General features: G+C 41.0%; 1 protein-coding gene across 24 annotated transcripts in view; it reads left to right on the top strand.

Moving 5' to 3' along the window:
- Positions 1-19,818, top strand: part of NFIB (nuclear factor I B) — a 300,457-nt gene that overhangs the window by 215,881 nt on the left and 64,758 nt on the right. For all 24 annotated transcript variants that reach the window (XR_014506294.1, XR_014506295.1, XM_083420048.1 and 21 more), the window contains exons 4-6: positions 14,527-14,595; positions 16,822-16,942; positions 17,955-18,073. Coding sequence is in view for 22 of the 24 variants with exons in the window: in XM_083420048.1 (XP_083276174.1) it covers positions 14,527-14,595; positions 16,822-16,942; positions 17,955-18,073 (309 nt within the window). In the remaining 2 variants the exon portion in view is untranslated. The remainder of the gene's footprint in view (positions 1-14,526; positions 14,596-16,821; positions 16,943-17,954; positions 18,074-19,818) is intronic.

Genomic DNA, 19,818 nt, shown 5'->3' on the forward strand with positions numbered 1-19,818 from the left:
TTCCATGTTGCCTCAGTTTTCCAAAGCTGTCTGGTTGCTGTGAACTCTCTAATCAGAATAAGCAACAACATTCTCTCAAAGAGGTGAAGGAACTATAGTTTAAAGATGTACAAACTGTATCTGTTCACTTGTATGCTGATGCATTTCTAAAGATGTTCTGGGACGAAAACCAATCCAGCACATATTTTTGATATTCACTGCTGTTGTTTTCATCTGCAAATGTTCATAATGGATGCTCACCGCTTCCCCGGGGGGCATCTGTTGCGGACCCTCACTCTCCACCGCTAGCCAGACCCGTGTGGTCACCGGCTAATGGGGAATTCCCCTCAGCCATCATGACCACCAGGGCATTACCTCCCTGCCAGTAAGCCAGGTTCAAATGGGCCAGTCAGGGCCTGGGTCTTGAGGAGACCCTCAGCTGGACATTGCCCACATTGTGTTTCCTTTGCATTGAAAGGAATGGTGTGAAATAACAATGTAATGAGTTACATAAAATGACATAAAATAATAAAAAATTTACTCAGCTGCTGAGGGTGGAACCTGTTTTCCCACTTTGTCAGGCTGTTCAGGTTTGCCATTTAAAAAATGAGCGACAAATTAGCTGTTATAATTTTTGTAAGGAGCATTTGCAAAGTTCCGGAAGAGAAAGCACAAATCTTGAGTTGTGCTTAGGAGGATAGAAAACACCTTGCCTTGAGAGAGTTCTCCAGATTGGATACACTCCAGAATAGGGTGCCAATTCATTCAAAGCTTCTGTAGGGTGGAGCTTGTAGGCTCTTCAGAAGCCCTACTGGAGAGTAAGATCAGCTGTACTGATGGTCTCTCCCCCATTGGTCTGCTCCTATCCTAATGGCCCAAGAGCCAGCTAGTCGTAGGGCAGGTATTTGACCTTAAAAAGGAGCCTCTCTGATCATCTTGGTCCAGCAGAAGATGCTGACATTGTTCTAGTGCTGCCACCATGACTTGGTTGTCCTCCTGGTGAGAAAAGAGGAACAGCTATTGCCTGAATGAGTAGCAACAGTGTTGAGGGCAGAGGTGTCTGAAAGTCTTTCTTCATTGGCATTTATATACCATCACAGTCCTTGTTTGATCTTGGGCTGCTTCACGTGGTCATTCCAAGCATCTTCTTCCTTGTCCACCACCACGGAACAATCAGGATATGCCGCGAATATTTTGCTTTCCTATTTCTACTGGCATTTAAAAAAGAGAGAGTGATCAACTGTAGTCACTTTAAATTTCTCTAAACAAATTTCAGCAATGGCTGGCTGTCTCGTGAGGGGAAAGTAATAAGGGGGGAATGGAATTGGGATAGCAGCCTGTTGCCAATCAGGGCTAGAATTCAGTTCTTCAGGAAAAGCACCAGCAAGAGCCACTTCATATTGAGATCAGTTTAGTTTTTTTTTGTACCACACTTAAAACATGAGTCTGTAGTTTGGTGAGCATCTGAGGTGGAGCAGGCAAACAGCTGATAGTTAACAAACCACCCTGAGTTTGCACATAATGGCAAGCCATCTGTAGAACAAGTCTAGTTACATAAGCCAAAACCAAACCGTGGCTTATGATCATGGTTAGCTGGAAATAAACAAAGCATGGCTAAGCTATTGGGCTGGGTCCCACAAGGTAGAACAAAGCATGGTTAAGCTAAACAAAACATGGCTCAACACTGTGCACATACCAGACCATAATTTCCTTGTGGGGACATGGGTTTCCTTATTATTTATTGCTTAAGACAGGGAAATACAAAGAAGGAATGCATGAATGTTAAACACCATGTGGCCACTGGTCTGACAGGCCACAGAGATTATTAGATGAAAGTTTTGGATGCCCCCCACCTCCCTCCATCTCTGATGGTAGGCAGGCAACCTCGTCTCCCAGCAGGACCACTTCTGTGCCATGCTTTGATCTGCATCCTGCTTATGAAGGAGCCAGTATGTTGGCAGAAAAATTTTGCTTGAGTTTTGGATGCCATCACCTTCTCAAGGGCTTTGCCAAGGGGGGGGGGGGGAGAGAGCCTGGAAACTCTGTAGTTGTTGGCAAGGCTGCTGGCACTGAAAGTTGGTTTCTCTATGTTTGGCTAGACTTCTGCATTCTTTAGGATGTCTGGTAATTTGCCTTCTTAACTAAGGAGGGGAGGGCAGCTGACTTTGCCAAACAAAAGAACATTAGGTACAGCTGCTAAAATTCTCTTGTAATGTATTCCCGAAATTACCCAGTGTTGTATTGGTAATACCAATATAGCACTGAGAAAGTACAGAAGACACTGGGTGTGATTGTAATACTTTTATGGTAGAGTACTCCCCACTGCTTTTCATCTGTTGTTATTGAATTCAATGATGTTTATTCCTCAAATGTTTATTTGCAAGTCCCCCGCCCCCCCACTTTTTAATCATTTGTTGAAGTTGCACACAATAGGAACTGGCTGAGTCTGTTACTTAGGTGGTCCTTGTCTTTAGCACTAATACTTCTTCAGTATTAGGTGATTAGGGCTGGGCGATATCTGGCTTTCAACATTGTGATATATCACCAGCTAAACATTGCAATATACTGATATATCGCAATGTCTGAAATAAGGATGGAGCTTTGTGGTTTTTTCCTGCGTCGTGATTTTTGCATAGAGCACACACAAATCACAATATCAAATCTTCGGAGTCTCTTCTCCTTCGTCTGCCTCCTCCTTGAGAGGTCTGGAGGGTGGCAACACAAGAACGGGGCCTTCTCTGCAGTGGCTCCCCATCTGTGGAATGCTCTCCCCAGGGAAGTTCACCTGGCGCTTTCATTATACACCTTTAGGCACCAGGCAAAAACGTTCCTTTTTAACCAGGCCTTTGGTTGACCGGATCAGCATCCTATACCCTTTTAAAATGTGACTCCTTTGGGGGGGTTGCTATTGAGTTATTGCTCTTATTTTGATTTTATATACGTATTGTGATATTTTCTGTAAACTGCTCTGAGACCTCTGGGTATAGGCTGGTATATGAATTCAATAAATAAATAAAATAAATACTGCCAGGTCAAAAATTATTAAACCAGTATCACAATATGGACTTCAAACCGGTTTTGGATGGCATATCCATATATCGCCAAGCCCTAAATGCAATACATCTAAGACAGAGGTTTCCAACCTTTGGGAACCATGCCCCCCCCAACCAACTACATTCTTTCTGCGGCACCCTTGTGAGGCTCAGGAGCCCAGTTATGTCCCCCCTTGCTTGCAGAGCTGGCAGCTTCTCACGCTTTCTCAAACATCCTCCCTCAGCCTCCTAACTTCTCCCCTCTCCTTAGGCGTGCTCAGGGTAGCCACAGCTTCTGCCCCTGGTCTCTAACCTCCCCCCAACCCCTGCCCCAAAGAGAGGTGCCTCCTCTCACTGCCCTGCAGCGGCTTGGGCCAGCACCCCCTGGCCACCATTCCCCTGGGGAGCCTGTGGCCAGGGCTGCTGCAACAAACAGCTCTGCAAGCCTTTGGGAGGCAGAGACATGAGGGCATCAAAGGAAAGAGGGATGTTCCCTGCGACACCCCTGACCATCATTCAAGGCACCCTGGTTGAAAACCACTGCACTAAGACGTTTTAAGTCTGGACCTTGGTGACTGATGCTCAGTAATGTCTGAAAACGTCGATTTTGAGATGCTATGTAAATGCTGAACATGTGGTTGTTATCTTTTTCTTTAAATAAATAAATAAATACTGAGGTTCTGTAGCTTTTCAAAGACACCATGAGAATAACCTTTCTTGGCTTGCAGTCAATAAAGAAAAAAAGAACAAAAGAACTCTAAACTACTTTTCTTTATCCTGGAAATCAGCACCAAGGACAAGCAGAAGGCCAATTTCCCATCAAGTAAAGAAGTGCCATATAGCATGGGCAGGGGTGGGGTGGGGTTAGGAACAATCAGTGCTGCTGAGGAACAATACTTGCTGCAAAATCCTTCTCTTTAGAAGCACTCCTGCTCTCTCTCTCTCTACCCCCCCCACTCGCCTCTTTCTTTCTTTCTTTCTTTCTTTCTTTCTTTCTTTCTTTCTTTCTTTCTTGTAATTTCTAGGTTCTGAGCAACCATGTTTCCACACTGGAAAAACAACAACAACAACAACAACAACAACAACAACAACAACAACAACAACAACAACAACAACATATTATTTATACCCCACCCATATGGCTGGGTCCCCCCAGCCACTCTGGGCGGCTTCCAACAAAACACTAAAATACAATAACCTATTAAACATTAAAAGCTTCCCTAAACAGGGCTGCATTTAATAATAATAATAATAATATAAATAAATAAATAAATAAACTTTATTTATACTCTGCCCTCCCCGGCCATGACCAGGCTCAGGGTGGCTAACACCAGGTATAAAAACAATTGATTAAAATACAACTTAAAAACAGGATTAAAATACAACTTAAAATGCAGCCTCATTTCAGTGGAAGCCCAGATCAAAAACTGTTTGGGGGGGAGAAAATATCAAATCTTCACCAAGGCCAACTATCCAGACTGGTCCTATGAATCCTATGAAAATGCCTTGCTTTTATCTATTCCTTTTAAAGCTATTCTCTGGCTGAATTAACATATTGGATGATATTAGTGTTCTAGAGTAGTGTAGGTCATGTAACAAAGGTTCTGGAAATGTAGTAGAAAGCTATTCCCCTGTTTTTCTTTAAGACTTACAGAAAGCTGAAGCTGAATTAGATTTCAAGCACATTTTGGAAGTGTTTCTTAAAAAAATGGAAGTTTGCTAACCAGCTTCAAGTGCTAGTTAATTCCGGTTAAACAGGGAAACCTGATAATCCTTAGTGTTAGATAATGTGCTTCTTCTTTGGGGATCACTCTTAGCCGAGTAAGATTGTCTTCCATGAACACAGTTTTAACAGTGAGTCCATAAGTGACCATGGAAGCCAATTCTGGATCCGTATGTCCTTCCACAGTGGGGACATAGGTTTCCAGGCAGGAGTTGATCACGGTGTGGATTTGCCAAACATCTCTTCCTCTTAACTCATTTCTTCCTTTCATTCTGAATTTGTGCTTCTTTGTGATGATTTTGGTGGAGGCGGGTGGTGCTGTGGTCTAAACCACTGAGCCTTGGGCTTGCCGATCAGAAGGTTGGTAGTTCAAATCCCTGCGACGGGGTGAGCTCCCGTTGCTCGGTCCCAGCTCCTGCCAACCTAGCAGTTCAAAAGCATGTCAAAGTGCAAGTAGATAAATAGGTACCACTTTGGCGGGAAGGTAAACGGCATTTCCATGTGCTGCTCTGGTTCGCCAGAAGCTGGCCACATGACCCGGAAGCTGTCTGCCGACAAATGCCTGCTCCCTGGCCAGTAAAGTGAGATGAGCGCCACAACCCCAGAGTTGTCCGCGATTGGCCTTAACCGCCAGGGGTCCCTTTACCTTTATTCTCCAGTTAGAGCTCTCTCAGGCCACTGTTTCCCAATTATCTGTTCTTATACTGCATTTTTTATGATTTGCCCTGATAGCATGTTTAAACCTCTTTTGTTGTCCACCAGCATTGTGCTTTCCATTAAGTTTGGAATAGAGTAGTTGCTTTGGAAGACGATAATGAGGTATCTGAACCACATGACCAGTCTAACAATGTTTATGTTGAAGAATCATTGCTTTGACACTGGTGATCTTTGCTTCTTCCAGTAGACTGACATTAGTTTGCCTGTCTTCCCCAAGTGATATGTAAAATTTTTTGGAGATACCATTGATAGAATCTTTTGAGGAGTTGGTGATGGTGTTTATAAGTAGTCCGTGTTTCACAAGCATGCAGTAAGGGTTGGTAGTACAATAGCTTTTTAAACAAGCATTTAGCTTTCCTCGTGAATGTCCTGGTCCTCAAACACTCTGCACTTCAAACAGGAGAAAGCTGCACTCGCAGAGCTCAGGCAATGCTGGATTTCAACATCGATGTTGGCCCTTGTGGACGCTTGGAGGGTCTGGCCCACTCTCAAACTCTTAATTGTGGCTATAAGATGGACCCCAATAAATTCATCCCATGGTGTCCAGCATGTCAAATCATTTGCTGAAACTAAGCAGAGGGGAGGAAAAAAACATTCACTTCCTCGAAATAGCTTGTGTTTGCCTTGGAAGTAGAATGCCTCTTCTGGCTGGGGATCCCAGGGATCTATCAGAATACCCTGATAGATGTGGTCAGCAGCCTTGAAAGAGCTACGTACCCTTGGGCCTGGCTATACACGCTATGTAATGGTTTTCTGTTAGCTGTTTAGGGTGGGGCGAGCATTAACATGGCTCCAGAATTAATCTTTTAGTCGTAATAGGTGGTCTTTATCTTTATAGCTCTTCTGAAAATATAATTAGTAGTTTTTCATTGAGTTGCATGTGTTTTGAGCATGGATGGCTATATTATTTTACTGCACTATAACTTACCCTCTTGTGGACAGGGAACTAACCTGTATGGCAAGAAGGGTAGAAAAGTTATGGCCTAAGAGTCCCTTGCCTCTCTTCTGCTTAAGCAGCTTCAGCGTGTTGAATGATATAATACTGAAAACACTTGGGCACAATGTTTTTGTAAATAACAAATGGACCAGAATCTATTTGTATAGATTTTCTTGCAGTGTTGCCCTTGCATGCTCCCTCTGGTATGGATTCTTGGAGCAGTGGTGCTCTTTCCAAGTCTGTTAGTCTTGAATTAAGAGAAGTGTCTCATAGTGCCGTTGGATTATGGTGTCAGTTAAGGCACTGGCATTTTGTTATTTTACAAGCAACCCTTGTTGTCCCCTCCCCCCACACAATAAACTTTTACAATTTCCTTTCGTGATTCTTGCTGTTTCAGTTATTCTGGCTATTTTATATGGAGATTTTTTTTTAAAAAAGTTACAATTGCAAGATTACAAATGAACTGTGGTTAATTCCTCTGTTTGCTTGGGCAGATCGATCTGTAAAATTCCAGTGGCGTGTTCAAATGTGTTTTTTCTACATCACTACTTGCTTATTCAGTGGTTGGGTTTTTTTGCATTTCTAAGAAGTAACTGATGTTTCTCATGTGGGGAAATTGAACACAAGTTTAGAGATCCTGCAATAGTTTGTTAATGAACTTCAAAAAATTACTAACTTCAGTAGCACAAAATCTACACAACTCCTGTAGTACTAGGCAGAGAATCTGTTCCTGCATAAGCTATTCCCATCCTACACAATACTTTTTTTCTTGCAACACTCAGCATACCATTTTCTGTTGTTTCAGGTTCTTCTTTGTGCCCGTGTTTAGTGTCTAAAAGCAGATTTTCTTGTTGTAGGGAGAAGCTTGAAATCTTAACAGTCCCACAAATTTTAATGGGCTACTAGGCTCACTCTTAAGGTTCAGCCAGTAGTAGGAAGACGAACCAATGTTTCATGAAAACGAAATGTCACACCTGTCATTCGCCGATCTCATAATCTTTGTAGCACCACGAAGAAGGTGGAAATCCATATCAGCCATCACACACAAACCATTGTTTTCCCTAAAGCTTTCACAAATTAATTAAATGGACTTTGGTGCTGTTGGCCATGACACCTGACTAACAGTTGGACCAACACTTTCAGTAGGCGGAGAAACCCGTTGATTGGAAGTTGCATGGCTTTTGGACCAAGAAGCTCCCAGTTTCTATTGACCTGTTTTTAAACATATTGGCTGCAGTTGGTAAATCTCCATTTGAGAGAAGGTTCTGTGTTTGTGTGTGTGTGTTGCTGCAGGGCAAGAACTCTGATGGCACTGTTCCATATTCAATTATAAACTGAGCTGTTCCTTCCTGGAATGATTGCAACATATGAGGAATTTGTTGTTATTCAGTTACCGTTGATAGGCAGGTGCTACATTTTACAAGATCCTACATGCGAATTGATTATACATAACACATGTATTAGTTGGGGAACCCAGTTTCACCAACTTATTGTAGCACAGCTGGAATCACATGACATCATTTCATTGCCTGTGCAAGTCGGGGAGGCTATAGCAAGGGGGTATAAGGAGCACTCGAGTTGTGCAACATCACAACTTTGCGGTGGTACAGCTGCAGCATCCACATACCGTATTAGAGGCCCAGTGGCCAAGCAGAAGTTTTTGCCCATTTCCTTGCCTAGCACCTTCAACAAGTTCTCATCAAAACACATAGACATCCAAAAAGCTTTCCTAGTTAACATTGCCACCACCTCAAGTATCCCAAACCATTAAATCTGCCCCAGATTCTTGTACTAACTTCCTTCTTGACCCTCCCAGATCTGTTTATCAGTGTTAGGAATTCCCCAGGTGCTAGGCACATTTTTAGACTGGCACAGGTCCAATTGCAGCCAGGTGGAGATCTCTGGATGCCAGGTTGGTTAAAGACATCTCCATCTGGCTAGCTCCCTCCAGCTTTCCGAAACAGGTAAGTAGAAGTGCTTATTTGTGCCCCACCTTTTCCTCCAAGGAGTACATAGTTCACTCCCCCAGTCAATCCCTACAACGACTCTGTGCGGTAGGTTAAGAGGTTGTGACTGGCCCAGGGTCACCCAGTGAGCTTCAGGACTGAGTGGGGATTTGAACCCTGATCTTCCAAGTCCTAGTCTAAACACTACACCACACTGATGATTTAATGTGTTGTAAACCACTTTGAGATTTCTTCAGAATATAAAGCAGGGTAGTGTTCTTTCTGAATGGGAAGGGATGTTGGCAGAGATCACAGTGTTCTTCCCTTCGCTTAAAATATAATGATTTGTTTGTTTGGATTTGCAGTGTGCCATGTGCAAGAGACATGCAGGAAGTTACTAAAACCAAAGTGAAATGTCTTTATGCTTCCATGTTTACATTTCTGGCTTTATTTTTCACAAAAGAATTAATAATAAAATCTGAAGTAGCCAGCAGATGTTGTCTGCAGCACAGTTGGCCTTACTAATTGGCAAATGGAAGAGGTTTCACTGTCCCTGCCTTTGAGATGCAAGGTTGCTGGAAGTTCTCTCTTTTCTAAAATAAATAGAGCAAACAAAAATAAGCGTTGGTGTGCTTGTTAGCTATTTGTGATAAAATAGACACCTTACTCAAGACTTGAAGGTAAATCCTTACTTGTCAGGTTGGCAACTCCTCCAGCCAGCATTTGCTTGAAGTTGCTACACTCCCGTGTTCTCAGAGAGTCGACAAAAAGAATAACCAACCAGTTGCCAACTGTCACCTCCTTCCTCCAATACCATTTATTCTTTGTGAAATACATTTACAATGCATATACAGTATAATGACTAACGATACTTCACCTTGGCTATTAAGGCCACCTCAAACAAAACTTCCTCAGAATTAATAGAAACACAATTTTAAGCTCTCTCCGATTCCCACCCGCGTTCAAAACCTGTACTTGTGGCAAGCTAACACAAGGCTAAAAGAAAAACACTTCTATATGACGTCTGAATGTTCCTTTTGCCGCAAGCTTTTGGTGCGATTCCAGAGATATGAAGCTTCAGAGATGTGATTCCCACCTGGACTCTGAAGTGATACAATCTCACAGGGAGTACGTTATGTACATCATGTTTAAATTACATCTGCTATGGTGCTGATAAATCTCACGATGCAAGGAGCTCCTAATGGTGTAGTACTTTCAAAGAGTACTTGTTGCATGTCCTTGTTTGAACTTGATAGAGAGGATTGTTCAAAGGATGCTGATAGTTGATGTTAGGGATATTCACTATTTGCCCATTGCACATCCACCTTTATAATTTTTGTTTTTAATAATAGCTGTTTCTTGGCTTTATCTCTAAGTTAAGTTCATTTTTGATTGTGTGTGTGTGTAAGTAAAACTGTTGGCTGACCCTATTGTTCTATAATAAAAGCCAAAGAGATGAGCCATTCAGTAGTGACTGAATAATTCACATTTATAGAAACCTTGCACCCTACTATACCAATTATTTGCCATTTTTAAAAGTTCTGTAGTTCCCAAGTCCATTCTCAGTGCCTGCTGTGCTGCCTCACCTTGTTGTTGAGAGGATTACAAGTCCCAGCCTTGGACAATTGTATTTCTGCCGGGCTCTGAACACCTCAGAAATACAGCATGACATATGTTCCCAGATGAGGAATTGCTCCAGAAGTTCCTCAGGACACCTTTGATCTTCCATCAATTTTCCAGCAGTCTCTCTAGCTCCAAAGCTTGCAAAGCTTGCAGTTGGAAAGGGAGCAGGGGATTATTACCTTGTGCTTAGTTTTGGAGGCATAACACAATGTTGGCAACGAGTCCCTGCTAGTTGAGGGAGAAAAAGGGACCTGATAAACATAGCCTTTTTTGTGGTGGCTACAAAGCCCAATCAAAATGTGCGAATCCCTTCATAATCAGCATGTGCCAAATCTGTGATAATTAAAGCATCATTTTCTTCTGATCAAGTTAAAAATGATTGAACTTTCCTTGAACTTTTGGCCAGATTTTTTTCTTTTTACTAGTTGGATGCCCAGGTCTTGAACTTGTATTAGGTGGTATCTGAGCACAATTTGATTACTTCTTTCTTCATGATCAGTCCAGTATCAAGACATAGTCTGATGAGCTGTAAATAGTGTTCAATGAGCCCAGAAGGCAACAACCAGTATAGCTTTATTCATAAATTTATAATTAAACTGAAAGATCCTTAATGCACTGAATGAAGATTTGTAAATACCAGACCAGGTATTTTAAGTATCTGTAGAACTAGGCCCTTTAACACAAGTTGCTGTTGTGATTTAAATGGTCTGAAAGAGATAGTTCTTGGTAGGACGAAATATTTTATATCATAAACCTTCAAGATTTACAACTAGTAATTTGGTGTGTTTGAATGGAGGAAAATCCATTTTTAAGCACCAGCTTGCATTTTGAAAGTCCACATAGCCTTCAGGTACTTCTTTTTTTTATAGGCTGTGTTATGACAACTTGCTCCAAACTTGTCTTTTAAGAGATGGGTGCACACAGTACTTGGGTCTTTGCCCGGTATTCACAATGACACCAGCCTCATAATTGTAGTATTAAAGTAGGGGTTTTCACATCTCCTTTAAAAAGAAGAAAGCAATTAACCTCTCCAGATCTTTGGTCTTTAAATATGGAGGCATCTCCTTTGATGATAACAAATGGCATTGTTCAGATTTTTGCAGGAAGAGTCTTTTCCTCCACCAGATTTAAAAGTTAGCAGCGATAATAATTAGTGAATTATACTATTCCACATGACATTATCTCTTGGGCAAAATGAGTCTTTAGTCGGTGATGCTGCTAGATCCTTATATTAGGTTTAAGTGCTGTGAAATCTGGCCACCAGACAGGGAGTAAATGAGAAATATATGCCAAGAAGTTCTATTTAAATGTATATTATGAGTTAATGCAGGAATTACTTAGGTTGCAGTCCCGTGATAAAGCCTTTTGAACTCCGTTTATTTCTGAGTAGGCACGCATAGCACAGCATTTTTGAAGTTTAAGCACCATGCAATGTGGGAGGGAAATTCTTTCTTTTCCCTTGAACAAACTGTGATGATATGATAGAAAAATGAAATGTTCTTTTCAACAGAGGTTAGCATCTAGCCATTGTGCACGCATACATAACAACAGTAGCTTTTTCCCCCCTTCAAAGTTTGGTAAGAACTTTCTGCTACTTACCTTTTGCTGCCTCTGCAACCAAATCACAGCAGATTGCAAATATAGAATGATTTTCTATCACACAGCTGGAAGTCAAGTACCCAGCCACAGTGGATTTGCTAACTAGATATCCTCACCAAATCCTCTTGGTGCTAGAACATATTGTGTTTACCTTTATGTACTCAAAGGCACCTTTGGAATGCAACTTGCAGAGCAGAGTGATTGGGGATGATGCGTAATGTAGCACGGCGCCAGCTATGTGGTTACTCTCATTTAAGCTTTTAAACACTCATTTAATATTTTAAATAGAAACAGTTGGTCTGCTGTGTTTTCAGAGCTGGTTTTGCTCTCAATATTGCTTTTTCTGTGTGATAAAAAGGTGGGGGTGCTTAGGCTGCTCCCTTTTTCCAGGTCAAGGAACATACAAAAGCTATGTAAAAGGGAGAAACTTTTTTTTTTACGCTGCTCAAAGAGAAGAAAGGTTTTCAATTTCCTTTTCATTGCTAAGATGAAGTTAATTGCTACTTATTTAATGGTGGGCAGAGTATCCCCTCTTCTTCTAACTTGGTTCTCCAGACGTCCCCATTTCCCGGGGACAGTTCCTGGATTTACAGATTAGTCCCCATACAAAATCCATTGAAGTTGAAAAGTGTCCCTGCATTCAATGAAAAAAATCTGGTAACCTTACTCCAGATTGCATGCGGTGGAAATTAAACATGTAGGCAAGTATCTTCCAGCAACTTCTTGCCCTTATCTACTAAATCCACTGCCCAATAGATGCAATTTTGTTTTCTGGTGGAGGCTGCTGAAGCACGGAAAATGGATGCTAAACAACGTTTAATACTCCTGTTCTCTAAACTCAGCTATTTTTTCTAGTTTAGGGTTCCACATGCGAGTTTAAAGTGGATTAAAATCTCTCTCTCTCTCTCTCTCTCTCTCTCTCTGATGGTGTACATATGATGTCCTCATTCAAGGGGCAGCTTCCCCTTTTTCTGCCAGCTGACTGGGATTTTTCCAACCCACAGATAACCCTATAAAGGAAGAGAATCTAATTTCAAATTGCACATTACGCAACTGTAAATACACTAAGGTGCATTGTTTGGGCAGGGCCTTACGTTTGTGGTGACGTTTCCTCGAGTGCTGTCTATCACCTTACTTCTGCTTTCTTGAGCACAACCTAGCCATTTTGTTTCCTCAGCCCAAAGGAAAGCATGCAGTGTGTTTATTTTCACTGCTTGTTGCTAAAGGCAACTCCGTGGCACAGTTTCTTAAATGTCTTAAACAGCTGTTCCGTGCCAAACCTCTTCACTGCAAAATCGCAGTATTAAAAAAATAATAAAATTTGGCCGTTCCGGGGGGGGGGGGGGGGGCAAGAATCAGCAGGTACAGGAGATAAGAAGGAAAATGGAAAAGAAAAATAGCAGCGCTTGTCCTCTGAAATCGCTTTCCCTATCCTGCAGTGGCCACATGCCTTGTCAATTTTATTTGCAATGCATTTGAACATATTTACAAGCCGAGTTGCACCTCTGTTTTGTGCGTCAGGAGGAGGGTCTGGAGATTAAAGGACCTTGTATCCTGCATGACCATTTCTTGCTGTGTTGCAGTGCTTTTTGGTGGGCTGCTAAATCTCAAATCTCACCTGGCTGGGTGCTCTGCTGCAATAAGGGGAAATAGATATTCGCTCCTCTTCCCTGTGGGGAGGAGTTGCGGTGGCCACATGGCCATCCACTCCCCTCCGGGGGCGGGGGGCGGAGTCACGCGTCTCCCAGAGGTCCCCGCCCACATCATTGTTCCAACCAGCCAATCCACTGGCTGGGGTGTGTGTGGCAGGCCCCATTTAAATGGTGGCGCGAGCCAGAGATCTTCCTTCTGGCTCGCTTTCTCGATCTCCCGCCTGCCCTCCCTATTTTCAGGTTTCGATATTGGCCTTGCTATGGACCTCTGTTGGTCGCCGTTGAGGGGTCTGGTAGGAATTTTTCCACTTGGCAAATTGGCATGGGCCATTTGGTTTTTGCCTACCTCATAGCAATCGTCACAACTTGGTAAGGTTTGGCAGTTAGGCAATGGTTGATCTTATGATGGGGGAAGTGAGGTGTGGCCATCGCCTGCCCCTCCAGGCTTAAGGGTATTTCGTCAAAGCAGCGGTTCCCAACCTGTGGGTCCCCAGATGTTGTTGGACTACAACTCCCATCATCCCTGAGCTCTGGCCTTGCTAGCTAGGGGTGTTGGGAGTTGTAGTTCAACAACATCTGGGGATCCACAGGTTGAGAAAGGCTGTGTTAAAGGAATCCGGGGGTGTTGATCATGTCCCAAGTCCGGGGCAGGGATAGGGCCATGCCACGACCCCGTTGGGAACCCAGGGGGAGCTTGAGTTGGTTTGCATTGACAGGGCTCCCCCTACTGGTGGTGGACCCTTATAGGACTCCCTGAGTGATGGGCAGGAGTCAGATATAGTCAGGTCAATTCCAATGCCTAAGCCAATACCGCTCATAATCTGTAACCAATAAAGTTGTGGCCTCAATTTGCCCAATAACCATTAACCTAATATCTGTGTCCTTGTTATTATTATTATTTTAATTTATATACCACCCATCATCTGAGAAACACAGGGCAGTTTACAGCATCAAGACACAAAAATACGTAACATAATAACAAAATAATAACAATTTTCAAAAATCTATTTGAGTAAAAGGTTTGCCATTTTAGCCACTGTGAAACATACTTGAAACATTTGCTTGTGTGCAAGTTTGGTGTTGCCCAGTTCCATGGAAGGGGGGGGGGACGGGACACAGTTTTCCAAAACAAATAGAAAACTGATCAAGAAAGCAATTATATGCAATTTATTTGCAATAATCTACCAATGTAGAAAGTCTCATAATAATTGGTACATTCTGACAATTTAGTTTTGTGGCATTTGAGTGGGGATTTTAATTTATGAATGTATTTTTCATCCCAATGTAACTAATTGTCTTTTCATGTTTTCCCTTCCAGTGTATCTTGAGGATAGTTTTGTAAAATCTGGAGTCTTCAATGTATCGGAGCTGGTGCGGGTGTCGAGAAGTAAGTTCCTCTTCTTTTAACCTATAGTTTTGTGTATTACAATGTTTCTGGCTAAGAATCTTCACTCCAAACCACAGGAAACATTAACATTTGAAGTCTGTGGAACCCTAGACACGTGTTATAGTGAAATCATCTTCTCCCTTGGCCTCCCATTGTTGAATTGGCATATTCTGACAAACCATTTGCTTTTAAAAATACAGGCAGTTTTTGTGGGGTTATACACATTGTTTAGTGTTTATACAGTAGGATCTGATTACTGTATTTTTCGCTCTATAACACGCACTCGACCATAACACGCACATAGTTTTTAGAGGAGGAAAATCCGTAGGCATGCCACCCGTAGGCATTCCCTCCATAACACGCACAGACATTTCCCCTTACTTTTTAGGAGGAAAAAAGTGAGTGTTATGGTGCAAAAAATACGGTATATTAGTAATCCCTATGAACCCTATGAACTTCACTAAATGACTTTGAGTAAGCTGCTAACATTCTGACTTGCCCTGTAGATAAGTTACATGTTTACAGAGTATATTTAATATATTAATCCCATTCAACGAGGTCCACCAAATATATATGATTATGGCTTCAAACATATGGACACTTCCTTAGGAATAAGTGTCATCAAATTAATTTCTGAATGAACATGCATAGGATTGGGTTGCAAGCCTTTGGTTGAAAGAGCAGAGTGAGATTGTCGTTAAATTAATAGTTTCAGTTCTATACTATTAGCTTTGTTTTAATGTAGTATCAGGTTGAACTGTTCAGACATTTTTATTTTCTACAAAGGTTTGCATGCCAAGTTTAGTTTATACTGAAGATTGTGAGGAAGTTTTTTTTTGATAAGAATGGAAATAAGTTAAACAAAGAATAAGCTTTCTTATGCCAGCAAGGAAGAAATGTTATAAATAGGAAGCTTAATTTTAGTTCAGAATAGTTAATAAATACATTTCTTCATCTGTCATGATAATAATACATACAGTGAGCAGCCTATAGTTAGAGAATAGCCTGAGCTAAGATTATTCATCATGGCTTCTGAATATACTTGCATGGTAAAGTGCAGTTGTTGGTTGAATAGAAAAATGTGTTAATGTACAGCACTCGTGCATGTTTACTCAGGAGTCAATTCCACTGTATTCCCTAGCACTTACTTTCGGGTAAATGGGCACACAATTGCAGCCTTTAGTATTCTAAATTGCATTAAAGTCATTCAAAAATATGCAGCAACAGTGAAAACTTCCCATTTCAGGTGTATTTGGGATTATTATACTGTGACATGAAACAATTAGTTTAACGTTCTGGGCCCTTCCAATTAGCAAGTAAATTGTATGTAAACTACTCCAAGAATTTGATTGAAGGGCACCAAGAGATAATAAATACACACATTTGTTGTAAATAAGGAATGTAATGCATGCTTGTATTAATGAAAGTGAAAATAACGCATGGAGCATATTAATGTATGTAAAATAAGAGTTTATTTTCCAATAGATATTCTGTTTCACCAACTGAAACAAGCATGTGTTTATGCTGCATTTAATATAATCCCATTTTTGTGTTGTTGAGTCCAGAATAAATACATTTTAAATTATGTAACAGAAGTATTGTACTTGTGACAGTAATTTTCACTTTTTTCATGAAATGTTGATGGAACGGGAGAACTCAAGGAACTAGTTAATCACATAACTGTCTAGCTTTTCCCTGGTTATGGGTTAATTTTTCCTCAAATTATGCAACTAGGAAAATTAATTTCCTCTTGCTTCTCATTAGACAAAATATAATGAGAACTTTGTTTAAGAGTGTGCTTTTGTTAGTATTGACACGGTGGTGTTGTGGGTTAAACCACAGAGCCTAGGACTTGCTGATCAGAAGGTTGGCAGTTCGAATCCCCGCAACAGGGTAAGCTCCCGTTGCTTGGTCCCTACTCCTGCCAACCTAGCAGTTCGAAAGCACGTCAAAGTGCAAGTAGATAAATAGGTACCGCACTGGCGGGAAGGTAAACGGCGTTTCCGTGTGCTGCTCTGGTTCACCAGAAGTGGCTTAGTCATGCTGGCCACATGACCCGGAAGCTGCACGCCGGCTCCCTCGGCCCGTAAAGCGTGATGAGCGCCGCAGCCCCAGAGTCGGCCATGACTGGACCTAATGGTCAGTGGTCCCTTTACCTTTACCTTTTGTTAGTATTAAATTGTTGTTTAAAGACTGGTGTGACTATCTTAATGCTGTGTTCTTTAGCGCCTATAACCCAGGGAGCTGGAGTCAACTTCCCAATTGGAGAACTTCCAAGTCAACCATACTACCATGACATGAACTCGGGTGTAAACTTACAGAGGTCACTATCCTCTCCACCAACCAGGTGAGCATATCATTTTTAAAAAGATCTAGCTATTGTTAGGGTGTGGTTTTTTCTTGTTGTTGTTGTTGCTGCTGCTATTTTTTGTATTTTTATTTTTATATCTTATGCTTTATGTGGAAATTGTTCAATTCAGCAGTGTACTTATTGATGTGTTTTATTTACAGTTTAAGACTATCGTTGTTATCTTTTGTAATCATGCAACTCTTTTTATGTCGTAAGCCTCCTTCAGCATAGTTTTTAATGGCTGAAAGGTGGCATGCAAATAAAATGATGAGATGCAATATTGTACTTCTTAATTATGTGTGGACAAGTAACAGTTAAATATTTCCAATGCTTTCTATTAAAATTGAAAAATCAAGTAGGTGTGGTGATACATTTTACATTATCAAGAAAGTCAGCAAAATAGAGTGGAAGCTTTCAAAGCGATCATTTTGTCAAACAATAGCAACAGCAACAACAGCAAATACTGGTGATGTAAGAAGTGTGAATAATAATAATAATAAATAATAATAATAATAATAATATAATTTATTCATACCCCACCCATCTGGCTGGGTTTCTCCAGCCACTCTGGGCAGCTCCCAACAGAATAAAAGCACGATAAAACATCAGTCATTAAAAACTTCCCTATACAGGGCTGCCTTCAGATGTCGTTTAAAATCAGATAGTTGTTTATTTCTTCGACATCTGATGGGAGGGCGTTCCACAGGGCAGGCACCACCACCGAAAAGGCCCTCTTCCTGGTTCCCTTTCACAGTGAGGGAACTGCCAGAAGGCCCTTGGAGTTGGACCTCAGTATATATATTACATATATATTACATGCATATTCTCAGCCTCAATGTAGCATGTGAGCAATAGGTTTTTGGATCTGGAAACATGAGATCAGAGTTTGGTTTAACCCAAGAATAGTTTTGGGCTTGACACATGCCATCTGGATCAAAAGAGCTGTATGTTGTTGCTTTTAATACACATAAAGGCAGTTAAATTAATGCTTCTTCTTCTATATTCACAGTAAGAGACCCAAAACTATATCCATAGATGAGAATATGGAACCAAGCCCAACAGGGGACTTTTATCCTTCCCCCAATTCACCAGCTGCTGGGAGCAGGACATGGCATGAAAGAGATCAAGGTGAGTAAATCCATATCTTTATAGTGCTTCAGACTCATTATCATTTATGGAATTTTGTTTTACCTCATAAATACATTCATGCTTTGTAGTTTGAAATGGAGATTCAAATCTAAATCTACTACTGGGCTGAAGTATGTTCCTAGACTTTTCAAACTTACAAAGTAGTGTCCGTTAGTCATCATTAACCTTACCATCATTCCTTTTTTTTATTTTTACACCCAGCTATTGTGAATATGCATACCAATCCTTTTACTAAAACAACAGTTTTCACTGGAAGCTAAACCTGTCAAATTAGAGGGTCAGGATAGATATTAATTTATTCATCTGACTCCAGCTAGCGGAATCTAGCAACGCCGGTAAATAACTGAATAAATTATTAAGCTTTCACCGTATATTTTATAAGAAAATGAATAAACATTCTGACTTTTTTCTGGCCTTGTTTCTGTGCCTTTAATAGCAAGTTGATGTGAAAACATTAAGAAAGTAAAGCTGCCTGTGGTATGAAGAAAAAGAAATGGCTTCACTTGTTTTATTTCCCCATGTTGGTGTGCTAATAGAGATTCGGAAACAGGTCCAGAAAAGATCTAATAGCCTTAACCCTGGTGATTTGCCTTCCTATTGTATGCTCCCTAATGTCTTGAAATTTTCATTTTGCTTTGTTCTCAAATTATTTCTGTTTATCTTTACATATAAGCCAATGAACATACTAGTTTACCCTCAACTGCCCAGTAACTGCTACCCTGAAAGTTATAGACATTTAGCCAGCAATCATGCTGTTCACTGTCCTTGTACGTAACAAACATAACAAAGTGCACCTTCCGTTTATCATTTATTATTTTTATTTCTTTAAGGCATTCATATAAAACGTGCATAAAAAAATAAACCAGGCAGCAAATAAAATTCACCTTAAAACCAAATAGAAACTTGAATACTTCCTAATTTCTCTTTTAATTTTAATTATCATTAACTAGTAGTTCTTTTCATAGTCTTCCTTGCAATATTTCACATACTCATCCTTACAGAATTTCTTGCAGTCCTACTAGCATAATCTGTTTATTACAATTGCTTTTTAAATAATTCAAATATTTACTCCAGTCTTCTAAGAATCTCTGGTCCCGCAGGTTTCAAATCCTGTCGAATCTGAGTTGGGAGGAAGTTCCACAGTGCTAAATACATGGCTTCTAATAGTTCAGTTGTAAGGAGGAATAACTCACCGCCTTGGTAGTCAGCCAGCCCTGGCATGGCCAGTCATTTAGAGTATCTTTTAAGAGCAGACAAATTGGGAAGACTTGGTGACACCCTTTGCTGGGGCGACCAAACTTTTTTTCCAAAGAGGGCCAGGTTTGGTGAAGTGAACATGCGTGAGGGCCGGCCAAAGTTCTTGAGCTGTTTTTTAGGATTGAAGTTGTTGAGCTGCTTTTTTATTTTACAATTTTACCCCAAAGTTCTTAAGCTTTTTTAGGATTGAAGTTTACCCCAAAGCTTTTTTTAGGACTTTACCCCAGGACATATACTGCCACCGGGGTCAGATTAAATTGATTGATGGTCTGGATTAGGCCCCCAAAACAGACTTCGGACATGCCTGGCTTAGCAGCACAGATCTAGGCAGAGGCTTAGCCACCCCTGTTTTAAAGGACCATTTTTAATTGGTTCTATCAACCAGTTCCTCCCCTTATGTAAGAAGTATCTGAAATATAAATGGGGTACTTGACTAAAAAAGTTCTTTACATTTGACTTTCTGTTGA

Source organism: Podarcis tiliguerta (genome assembly GCF_965153285.1).
Source record: "Podarcis tiliguerta genome assembly, chromosome: 17".
Lineage (NCBI taxonomy): Eukaryota > Metazoa > Chordata > Lepidosauria > Squamata > Lacertidae > Podarcis > Podarcis tiliguerta.